The sequence below is a fragment of the Chiroxiphia lanceolata genome, chromosome 1 (genome assembly GCF_009829145.1).
Source record: "Chiroxiphia lanceolata isolate bChiLan1 chromosome 1, bChiLan1.pri, whole genome shotgun sequence".
In the NCBI taxonomy this organism is placed as follows: domain Eukaryota; kingdom Metazoa; phylum Chordata; class Aves; order Passeriformes; family Pipridae; genus Chiroxiphia; species Chiroxiphia lanceolata.
Window position 1 is genome coordinate 108,631,683 of NC_045637.1, and position 12,870 is coordinate 108,644,552.

The 12,870-nt window shown below is 38.6% G+C and overlaps 1 protein-coding gene across 2 annotated transcripts in view; it reads right to left on the reverse strand.

Moving 5' to 3' along the window:
* Nucleotides 1-203: 203 nt before the first annotated feature.
* Nucleotides 204-12,870, reverse strand: part of BMPER (BMP binding endothelial regulator) — a 147,009-nt gene continuing 134,342 nt past the window's right edge. For both annotated transcript variants that reach the window (XM_032700506.1, XM_032700516.1), the window contains 2 exons: nt 7,722-7,852; nt 204-2,113 (listed from right to left, as the gene is read on the reverse strand). In XM_032700506.1, coding sequence (XP_032556397.1) covers nt 1,932-2,113; nt 7,722-7,852 — 313 coding nt within the window. In that variant the 3' untranslated portion in view covers nt 204-1,931. The remainder of the gene's footprint in view (nt 2,114-7,721; nt 7,853-12,870) is intronic.

Sequence of the window (12,870 nt, forward strand, 5' to 3'; positions counted from 1 at the left end):
AACTGCAATTGTTCTAAATTTCAGCTTTGCCATTCAGTTATCACATGAGCCACATAAAACTTTTCTAGTTTCTTGCTCTGATGGGACCCACACATTTGCAATTCTGCTTCCCAGTGCACTTGTGTCCATGTCTTCAAAAGCCCCTCTGCCAGTAAAACTAAATTATTTGATTGTTCCCAGAAAACGAACACAAAGGGGACATAAAAAGGTCAGGCTGAGTTTATTTAAGATTTGGATGAACATCCATGGAACACTCTTGGCATTATATGCCCAGCTCTTTTTAACACTGCGGTGGTGTAGCATTTAGGATAGCGCGGTGCCTAAGTTAATCATGTTCCCTCAGCATCTTCCTCCAGGATGAGATAACGGACAGGTTGTATAACACAAGTGTGTTGTACCCACTCACTTACTGTAAACTCAGACCCTGCTTAACTTCCTGGAGAGCGAAGAATTAAAGGAGAAAGTCGTTCAAAGCATTACAGTGTGCAGTTTCAAGGCAAGGCATGATGGAAGTAGCTGTGAAGGAGGATATTACTTCATTATAAACCTAAATCATATGTCTGAAGATTTCTATCATCTCCAGAGACCGTTCCATCAGGCTCTACGAGAGTCTTTCCACTGGAAGAAAAAGTCCCTTCATGCTGGAGAAAGTTGTATGGCTTTTTTAACAGTTTCTAATGAAATCCCATATTATTGCTTCTCCCCTGGGAGACTTAAAAAGATATGTAAACTTCACAGAGCCCACATGCTCAGAAACTTCAACCAAAAGACCGCTAAGGAAATAAATTGCAGTTCTCCAATTAGCATTTGACATTCTCTACTGTTTTTTGGTGTGGTGAATTTGTAACCATGTTGATAAATTAAATGAGTTACGAAACACAGCATTATTTAATGTTTTAAGGCACACTGAAATCAAACACTTCACTGTGGGATTTGCTTTCTGCATAACATTTGGAGGAAATATGAAACAAATGTAGCAGTTTCAAACATGTTAAAGGGGCTAATATGTACATGAATATTTTCTTCAAGCTTCTTATTGTGTATTCACAGCTACTGCCAAACACAACAACAGAGATGGGGTATTAGGATATGAAATAGGAAGTGGTCAGATTTTCAAAGCGAGCTGCTGGATGCCAAACACTTTTGAAAATCTGGCCCCTGACTCTTTGGTGTCGTTACAGAAAGAAATATCTTCATACTGGCAGTTCTCCAACCAGCTTTGGAAATAATTTTGCACAGTTATTTCAGTAAAGCATAAAAGCCAATCCTTAGCTTTCTCTGCCTGATTAAGCACTGTCACCAATCACTATGCAGCTCTAAGGTATGCATGAAATATTCCTAGATAAATCCTCCATCTCCAGAGAAATGTGTTTCCTGTACAACTGTAAATCCAGGTTCTCTGTTGAAACTAATCCAGTCTGGCAGTGCTATGGCCCTAGAAAAGTTTCCTTGGAAATGACAAAGTTATGTATGCAATGGCAAAATCATCCAATCTTTTCATGCCACTATTTTATATTAAAAACGCCTGTTTTATTTATACAATGACTGAAAGATTAGGGTCCTAGAAATAATAATACATAAACTTTATAGCAAAAAATATACATATTATAATTCATCCTTCTATCATATATAGAAATTATGTATATTTGTGTTTGGACATATATATAAATATATGGATCGTACTTACGTTTAGGGCACTTGTGTATGGACGTGTATCTACATACACACAGTATACATTTATATATCTTTCTAGGTGCCATGTGTGTATACATAAAGACACATAAATACACACACAGGAACATATTTACATTCTGTGAGTAGACGTGTACTTTGCAGAATCTGCACACAGACAGCTGGAGTCCTTCACTGGCTGTGAGCATCAAAGGGGTCAGTGACCACCTGCATTAGTGTCCACGGAAGGAGAACTAATGTCATCGCTGTGGGCACAGGACTGGCTTGATGCATCTTCCTTTGTGAAGAACTAAATTTGCCGGACAGTGGCACCCTGCAACGCAGGGCTTGTTGCATGGTCCAATCTCATTCCAGTTGTCACACGTTTTGACGCATCCTGGACCACAAGTATCATAAACTGCACCGTGTTTACACTGGGTTGCTGAAAGGCAGTTAAAAGGAACAAAATATGCATATTACACAGAGCCCCCACACTGGAAGTTCTTTATCTGTTTGCTTGGTTTCTACTGCAAATATCAAAAAGCACGTTTCAGTATGGCGATTATGTCGAGGTAAAAATTATTTGTAAAAAGATTTCACCATATTACATCACAAATATAAAAGTAGCAAAATTCCTAATCAAAAATCTATAAAGTCCACAGCAGTCTTGAACTTTTTGAGAATTTTAACACAGCTGACAGTGTATAAAGCTTTGGCAGTGTTTCTATCTATAAGTAGATCTATGCTTTATAATAAAGGATTAACACTATTTATTTATTTATTACAATGCCTTTTATGAAATGTTCTGAAACATTTACAAGGACATTTATTATCAGTTCCACTCCTACTGAAAGAAGAAGACAGAGTAATTCACCAAGTCAGACTTTCTGACCCTAAGATTGTACTTTCTATATTGCTTATTGCAGCAAACCAGATCAATGCTGTTAACTCAGCAGCATCATTTCTAAACAAAACAAACAAAAATTAAAAATCAATTATGTTTTGGGCTATTTTACTAAGAATGAGGATTCTTATACTTAGTGATTCCAGTAGCTATTCATTAATTTATGTAGCTGACAGTTCAATGCATCTTCAACATAAAAGACCACTGAAGGCTCAGCTAAAAGCACTCTTAACTGCTCCAGATCAATATTTAAACTGTCAACATTTTCTATCCCGCCTTTTCAGTATTTAGAATAATACATGGTTCGATAGCAAATAAAAGTCTGTTATTCTTTTTAACAGCTGTGCTGATGGCAAAAACAAGTAGTGATAAAACAGTTTATAGATGGTAAGGGATCTCAAGGATCCAGATCCATCTCTTTCTATTTTCAGAGAGGTGATTGCATTATGAAGGTTTCTTCAACTTCCAGAGAGTATGAAGGTCAAGATTTTTTAAAGAACAGTTCTGTTATAGACAGAAAAGGCTGTTTTGTCATGAGGATTGCCCTACAGTGTTACTACAGTACTGCTATTATTCATAAAGAGAAAATAGACAGAAATCAATTTATTAAATATGAATAAGAGTGTATCAAAGAGGATGGAAGTCTTATTGTTAAGGCATCATAAATTTAAGGGGTTCCTTTTCACTAATAACAAAGCATCAGCTTCTTGCAAGTTTTACTTCTTTTTATGGAATTCATTCATATCTGAAAAGCAGCCCTGAAGAAGGAATTAAACCAAGAATGCATACACAGTTTTCAGGACACAGATATTAATAAGCAAACACTAAGTTGGAAAAAATGCATAGTACAGAAGAAAACTACCCTGGAGTTACAGAGAATCAGTAGCTAAATATTGGTTGGATATTGTATATCAGGAAAGAAAAAAAAGCTTTCTATCTTTGAGCACCAGAGTAACCTATCTAAAAACACTGTGAGACATCTTTAACTGCACATTGCTTTAGAATAGGTTGGAAAAAAACATCTTTCAGCAATGTTTAAGATAGGCTTCTTCAGCTTGTGGACATAGATCTTCTGAGAACTTTTTCCAGCTTTACATTTCTATCTTGCTCTGCATGATAACTTTCACGTACATTAAAGAAGGAACAAACAAAAAGAATAATTAAAAGGAAATTTAAATGAAACAGGAAATTTAGAAGGTAGGAAAAACATGCAAGCAATATTGAGCATAGAATAAAATGTTAGATTCACAAGAGACTCTACGCTTAGATAGTGTGTTAAGAATAGAGATTGAATCTCTATTATCTTAAGGGGGCTGTTTACTAGAAGCTTTTCTCCTTTGTCTCTGAAAATGCGATTCCCTTCAAAGGATCTCTAATGGACCAACCAAAAACAGACATTAGACTCTAGTGCATGCAGTTTCCATACAAAAAGTTCTATGAGCTTCAGTTTTAAGGCTGCCCAGGTTTCATCCCACAAAGCTCTACCCCCGTCATTCCACCTGAGCTGTTTGGTTCCTCTGCTGGTGGGTTTGAGGGAAGTTGGCCAAGGTCTCCTTTACACTTCCTCCTCTCTGGCCCAGAGCAAATGAGAATATATTACAGCCTTCCCTCAGCAGCTGTGGCATCTGTAAGTACTCCCCAGTTCTGCTCTACCACACATGAACGTGGTATATCAAAACATGTCCTTTTCCTTCAGATGATGCCATGTAGAAGACAATGATGACTTTACTTTCTGCTGTAGGCAGCCTATAACGGCATTATTAACATGCTCTCAAGGGAAAAATCAGAAAATGGCTGCTGTTTAAGTTCCCTGGATGGCTTTTATTGTTGAGTGATTCAGTTGTTAACATGTGTTGCGATTGATCCAGAATGTTCCACTTCATCAACAGTTTAAAAAATAAAGACATTCTGCAGTAGGCTTCCCAGGGACTGCTGAAATGATTCAGTACCATGCAAACATGGAAAACAGAAGTGATGCCTTTGCACCCATCTTTTAAGGCAAATTCCTCTCTCAAAGAACTGAGCTCTGTTACCAATAACTTCCTTAGTCACTAGCAAAAAAAAATTAAAAACCTAACCCCAAAGTACAAAAGCTACTAATAATACTGTATTTTTGCAACATTACCAGTCCCAACAGGATTTTTCCACTCTTCTTCTAGAACATGTGTTTGGCATGACAGATGTGAGCTTCCTCAGACCACTTTTTAAGTTGGTGGGAAAATAGCCAGCTCCAGTCCAGAAGCCACACAGTCAAATAAATACAGCACTGTGCCTGAGCTTATAAACCCTGCCTAATAAGGCTGTAGTTTTCAGACTAGACCTAGTTTATTCCAGCCACTTTGGCAGTTTCACAGAGGAGGCTTGTATCTGTCTGTGCCTGTCTTTGTAGACATGGCCATAATATATAGGAAGAATTCTTATTCCCCAACACAAAAGCCAAAATATGTAACATACAACTGCTGATGGATTCCCTTAGTGGATGATATCCGGTAAATCTAATTCCACGTAAAATTCTGAACTAATATTTGAGCATCAGTGATTCTTCCTGCTTCTTCTGTTGGTGTTACACAGTTTTGACTTTATAAGTCTTTTGTAGGACTTTCAAATGGAATGTCACTCATAGTGCTTGCAATTCACATCTTCTAACATAGCAAAAGGCAATAGATCTGGGCACTGACTGGCTGTTGTAGCATGTAAGCTCATAAGTGCTACCTTGTGTACTCTGCACTATATTATAGACCTCATCTGATTTTTCTTCTTGCACTGGAAGTCATACCCATGGCAGGGAGTTATTCTCATCTACCATCCTTGAGTCTTTTTCCTCTCAGTGTCCTCAGAAATGCAATGTTAAATTACTATGGCCCAAGGTCTTTCACCACATCAGTTTACTTAACTGCACTTTATAAACTACTTGCTTAGCCTTTCTTGGGTTAAAAAAATCTTTTTTTCTTTCTCCTTTCATTTTCAAACCTCTTCCTTCCATTTGTATCTTTTCCTTTTGCTCTTGCATGTATCACTTCCTCTTATTTCTTATTTCCCTCACACTGGCTTTCCTGGTTTTTAATTTCTTCTTTACAAATAATATTTCTTCCTGTACCCATCCCAACAGGTCTCATTCCCCTCTACTTCCTATGGAAACCCATATCCTTTTCCTAACTCTCTGTTACCGTGTGGATCTCACCAACTCTTTGCCACCCTAGCCATTTTCCTTACTCATTAGCTTCTATTTTTACTCCTCCAGTTAAATGAGAGCTGATATTTCCCTTATCAAGCCAACCTCATAGGACAGCAAACCTTGAGCAGCAGTATTTTGTGTAAGAATGTAGAGGAGGATATGCTGTCACACTGGGGGAGAGAGAAGAACAGGGAATAGGACATGTAATTCAGCCTCCTGAGCATCCTGTTTGGCTGGCCCTCCAGACAACACAAGTTTTCTGAAGATTATAAAAATAAACTAAGAGTACAGCAGCCAGGGTAGAGAAGCTGGCAACCATACAAGATCTGGTTTTAAAACACACAAAAGTATAATTAAACCTGACTTTACTAATAAGTATACATAATTTTCATGAGAACACAGCTCTTGCAAGTATCCCACCAGCTATGAAATGTCAAGCAGGAAATGAAATTCACAAAATGCTAAAGTTTTATTACAGATATATTTTTTTCTTACGTAGGAACTTTTATTTGTAATTGGGACACAATAATTATAACTACTAGGTTTGGAGAGAAAAAAATAAGTTAAAGATTAAAATCTTGAATCTGGTCAGTGGTACCATACAGAGTGCAGTGGATGCACTTTAATGTTTACCGTATGACTTAACATAGAAGATGGTGCTACTTGTTTGACATTGGATACTTAAGTAAGTGTTTTGAGGGTACTTGGCCATATTCAGCTTATCTGTATTTTCTGCTTAACAAGACTTCCCATTTTCTTCTACAACTCTGCACTGAAATTAAAAAACTCGTGTGGATTTAGACACTTCTTTCATTAGCTTTAATGGAAGCTGTGTGTTTAAATTTCATCATAATGTTCTCTCAAGGACTGTCTTTGCCTCAGAAACTTTTCTTGTCTTTGGTAAGATGCCAGAAAAAATTGTGAAATGAAGCCTCAATTAGTTAAGTCGTGATATGTCAACACTTGTATAAACTCCTTAGGGTATGGACCGGAGTTTTTATTCTTTTTACAGCATCTGCAACACTGAAGTCTCAGTCTGAAGTGCTTGGGGAAAAAAAAGTCACAATGCTTGTTTCATGTTCCGCGTGGATCTGCTTCCAGATCAACAGATTAAAATTATATATGTTATTAGCATTACCTGAGACCACATCCTTGAATAGGGTTTTCACTTAGTGACACCCTGTTTGGATTGTTCTGTTCTGTTCCTTTGCATGAAAAAAAATTAATCTTTTGGGAACAGTCAATCAAATGCAATTTGCTCTGTCACTCACCCATCTCTCCTAAAATGCCTTCAAAAGAAAAGGAAATTGAAGTTGAGAGAGTAGACCCTGAGCCACTCACAATCACCAAAATGGACCACAGAGTAATAGCTCTTTGACCAGCACTGAGTATCCTCTTCTCAGTGGTTTGTTTTTTTTCCAACTACTGTTAATTGCTTTACATAAATCTGAATACATTTCCAGGCAAACTGATGCTGTTACAGAATGTCCTAAATTAATGAGACCATCATCAGGAGAAATATTCATCTGCAATATTGCATTTTACTTCAAGTGCCCATTACCACAGACCACTGCTTCTCACAGAAACAATTACTCACAATTACTTACAATTAATGAAGTCCTAATCACAGGGGGATTAGGAAATTAATTACTAGGAAATTAACACAGGTTTGTATTTTTATATTCTCATTAAATACATTCTCTCTTCTTCCCTTGTTGAACCTCCTGCAATCATACATGCATGTTGTCTCTGGAAATATAACTGTGTTTTGACAGGAGGTCAAAGGGGTTTAAACATTATCTGTAACCAAGGATTTACATATCCTGAAAGAAAAACTTCCAAGAACTTCCAAACTGTTGCAATACCAGTTCTTTCTGGATGGTTCATTTTTGATCTTCCTCCATCAGTAAAAGGATAGTAGCCTATTAGCCTGCACACTGGTTTACAAACAAGCAGTCCCAAAATGCTTACCTGCACAATTCTGCTCTGGCACCCACTGGACTTTCAGACCTTCCCTCTGACAGGCTCGGGCATATGCCAGGAATGATTCACAGTAGCAGTTTTTATGGACCGGACACTCGCACATATCTGTCACACAGGACCTGCAGAACAAAGCCCCAAAACAAATAAGCAAGGAATGCTTTGGCAGATATCTACCTGAGGTTTGGAGTTGTTTACTTTCCAGTCACATGGCCTTCAATGCTACAGCAACTTGTGCTAAATGGCAAGAAAGTTAAAAGCATCCCTGCTGTTACATTCCAAGCACTCATCCCTTTTTTTTCTTTTTTTTGATGTGCTACTGTGATGCAGAGAAGTCTCAAAAGCACCAGGGAGCCACACAGAAGTAGGAAGGTGAGAAGACCCAAAAAACGTCAGGCAGAGAGGACAGAGAACACAGTGGGAGCAGGAAAACTCCAGTTTTGCAACGATTTTGTGTCAACATAAAATAAAAACTTCTTATTCTCTAGAAAGTAATAATTTTTTTAATTTTACCAATTATAATACTAGTAGTATTAAGTGTATGACTTCTGTAAGTAATAAGCACATGCCCCTCCATGCAACGATGATGCCTTCTTTCCAGGTTACCTCCAGACTCTCCCCACTTTGAAGGCCTCAGAATAGCTATATGCCTATTTTCTCATCAGCGTCACTATTAAGCGACAGACTTTAAGAGACTCTGAAGGAGCAGGGGTGATGCAGCAGAACTGAGCAGTTTCATGCCAGGAAATCTCCTGGGCACTTACTAATACCACCCACCCTCTTCTTCCATTGCATTCTTATGTGGAATCACCACAAAACATGACAGGGAGCAAAGCTGCTGACATGGCCCTACGTGAAACTCCTACTGTGTATGTCACCACTATATTTCAAGTTAGCTCATCCAGAACATGTGCCCATTTGGCACAGACCTAAAATATAACTGGTGGATTTGCAGACAGTGGTTTCTACATATGCAAAATGCCTAAACACTTCCTCAGATGCAGCAATGCAAATTCAGAGAGTATCTACTGCTCCAAGTAGAATCATTTAAAGGCAAGGTACAGTGGAGACATAGTCTGAAAATCATGCCCTCAGTTCATCTGCTTTCCACTGAGGGTGCTCTGTGTCTGAACCTTGGGTGTCAATGGGCAAGACCTCTGCTCCATTCATGTTCAGGGACTTTTCTGTTCCTGAAAGGACAAGACGACATTTGCAAGAGACACAAATCCTCCAGAAAGACCAAGGCCTGAAGTAAAAAATAGACTCTTCATGTTAACTGCTCTTCCTGTGGACCGTAATTTCAATTTTCTATAGCAGAAGGATAGATATAGGCCTAATTTCCCAGAAACTTTCTCCATAGCTGAAGAGGTAATAGCTTGGAAAAGATGTAAGCATCTCAGTCAAAATAATCAGGAGCCCTAATGTCCATACAATGCTTTAGAGTCATTAGGAACCTTTTATTCAAAACTAGGAAAGAGGATTAGTGGTCCCTTGAACACAGACAAACCTGTTTCTGCATATCTAACAGTGCCCCTTAAAGAGGAGTATTTGCCCTTGCTAAAGTCACTGGCTAGTTCAGTGACTATTCATTTGGTTAAACCTGACAATTCTGCTTGACGTTTCCACGAACTTTTAACAATTTTTCTCTCAGTGGACCCACAACATTAAATTACCTAAAAATTCACGGAGACAGATGAGTAACGTAAGCCCTAAAAGGTTACCTGTCCTGTTTTCACTGATATATATATATATATATGCTGTGAATAAACAGAATTGCTTTGGATCAAATATATAACATGCACATATTTACAGACCAGTTGTTTTCATTTGAAATAACTTTACTTTCTAGGGACAATGTAATTTTATTTCACTTTAGTTGTGTGGTAGGTCCCTTTACATCTTTTCCAGTAGCAAATGTTGGTGTATGCACTCCACAGCTGATAGGTATCAGCACAACAGATCAGCAACAGATCAGCAGAACGTCCTTGGCATGGTTTGATATTGTAACCTGATGAAAGGCCTTGTATGAGCACAAAGGGTCACCTTTTTATACAACACACTAAATATCTGCACACTGTTTCCCTTAGCCACAACATCTCCTTGTGATCTCCCGGCAGCAGGCACTGCATATACCATATATGCAGCAAACTCCATATGCCCCATGCAATTTAGGAGGTTCATGTCTCATTTTACAGTGAAGTAGATGCTTCTTTGCTACTGTAGCAAATTATTCTCACAAATAAAGTCTGTAATAATCTCCATGATAAAAGTTCATTATTGAGATACCATTTTACCCTATTTTTATTTCTGTGCCAGCCTCCTTTATCAATCACATGTTACTGCTCTCCACTCAGATTTAGTTATGGTTGATGTCCATGGTGTTTAGGGATGCTTACCAGTGTCAGGCTGGCTACATTTTCACGGACTGCCTGCCTTATAAAACCCTAAACCTGAGGTACTTCCTCTGCTTTTTAGAGCATAAATACATTTTTTTACTATTACTCAGAGAGGGATGCCACCTCTTGCACAGAGTCAATGCACCAGGTCAGGAAATCTCCAGGCTCACCATCAATCACCCAGTCTTTTTAACTGTTAACATGTTCGTGGCAAAGCTAGCACTCACCCTGACAAAGCCTAGGCATAGTCTGGGGAATTAGGGAAGCGAGGGCACTTGTTCCCAGTCTGCAGGAGGGCAGCCATGCTCTTTGAGAGTGCAGAGAGGTTAGTCCCTGTACACATGTGAGCAACACTATGCCATTAACCCTTGGCATTTTAATGGCCAGGGGCATCCACATTCCACACTCCAGGCTCCATCTGAGTTTGGCTGGGATCAGCACTATTTGCTAGTGTTCAGCACGGGTGCTGAGGGAGGTAGCATGCCATGTGCAACACAAACAATCTGCTGATTCATTACATACCTAATTGCTTATGTAATTTTTATTTTCCTGAAATGTTTAACCCTGGTGACAGCTGCTGGACTTGAGCCCTAGGCTTGGTTGAGGAGCAATCATTAGATTCCAGCAGTTTTATTAATGAATTACAATTGCTAATTATTTGTAAGGTTAATTTAATTAATCAATTAATTAATGTTAAATCAAAAATTAGAGTAAAGAAACCTATATCCACAGCCACCAAGACTAGTGAATCAAAATAAAATCTTTTATTTCTTAATGAAATTCCTCACTGGCAAATGTAATGCATTAATATTAATTGCAGTTAGATGGATTGACAGATGGGGGAGAGGGGTCTTTTTATATTACTTCTGAAATCACCAGGAGCAGGTATCTGCTTTATTTGATAGCCACTGTGAGAATCAAAGAGCAGTTCTGGGAAGGGACAAGGAAAAAAAAGATGTCTGTCCTCTGTGGGCTGGCTACGAGGGGGACCTACTGATGGCCCATTGGCAAGCTTTGACTTTTTTGGGTCTGTATTTTTATCAAAATATGTTTACTTCTTGCACTTAATTACATTTCACACAGCTACTATTGTTACAGTTGTGTTAAAGGTAAATTTAAAAACTGATTCCTGTATGCTGTCCTAATCATTTCCCCTCGCAAAAATCTTTGGTATGCCCATAGCTTCTATATTTTTACCCTCTCCAGTGATACATTTCAAAAATTATTCTCTGCTGCCCCAGATTCTGCTTTCTCATCATTCCTCCTTTGAATCTGATAAACAGATTCGATGACACTAACTGCATGTATCAGAAGCTTATCTCCACTCTAACCTGACTGGACTGTTCAGATAACAGAAAAACGCACTTCAGTAAAACTTTGAAATTATGCCAACAATGAGGGTGTACTGACAAGTTACTGTACTGCACAGTAACAGAGACTTTGGGTCTTACAAGGTATACTGACTCTCTATCAAGAACAAAACATTTGCTTAAATGAAGTAAAAATATATTAGAAGCTTAAATATCAAAACATTATAGTCATATAGAAATAATCCCATGAAAAGACTGCAGTGCACATTACTTATAAAATGGAGCTATTTTACAAGCTATGAAAATACACGCACAGGCAGCCTTAGTTCTGCCCTCACTGAAATCATGGAATAACACAGAGATGCAATGATGTTGTGGTCCAAAAGAAAACTACATTTATTTTTAGGACATATTTACATTTCTAAAAAATACTCGTGTGTGACGGTTCACTTTATCTGGAACCCCTGCTCTGCATAAGCACCGTAGCACAGCCAACCTCACAGTCCTTTACTGGTACCAAGTGCCTCACTGTGATTCCTTTTGAAGCCTTCTTTGCTGCCTGCAGGGTGTGTGTCAGAGATGGCGCTAATTGGGTGTGTATAATCACAAACTGTTGCAAGGGGAAATCCATGAAAGTGAAGGCATCTGGCAGCTGTGGGACACACCCTTGAAGGAGACAAACACACGCTCTGCTGCCACATCTTCAAAGCAAACTGGATGAGTACACTCCTTCAGCAACAGCCCTTTTTCACATTAAACCATGGAAAGTCTCCAAGTCCCACAAAAGGCAAAGAACAGAGTCCTATGCTACATACAGTATTTAAAAGAAAAGGAAAAGATCACAGCAATGAAACCTACAGCCTTAGTCTGTGCCATGCAGGATTGAAATTGCAGATGTTCACTTGCTGAACAACAGCAGTTCCTTTCCCTTTGCAATACACACAAATACAAAACCAGAACCATTCATTTTAGGAGAGGCTGTTTCTTTTTGTATTTTTCTACCCCCTCTTTCACAACAGGAGTGTGATGCAGTGCATTTTTCCAACACTTTGGTACCAAGAGTGGCTCTACACAGATGGAAAATACCAACATCTTCCTCTTGCCATCAGGAGGTCTCAATCAACTTTACAAAAGCAATGAGAAATAGTGCATCACTACATACATTTTACGCATGTGAAGAGACATCAGGTGGTGATGGGGTTTGTCCCCTATGCTTTGGATAAGCTGTGCACTTGAAAACTTTAAAGCCTGAAGGGCCATCTGTCTAGAGAGGAAGATTAATTTCCAGTCCCCCCATCCTGTGAGATATGACTTCTTGGGATAACTTCTTGTTGGCTATGCCAAATCGGTTTTATTACAAGCTTGGCCTAACTCCTTTATAGGAAAAATTAAAGCCTCTGTCAGTAGTTATGTTGTTACAAGAAAGTTTGTTTG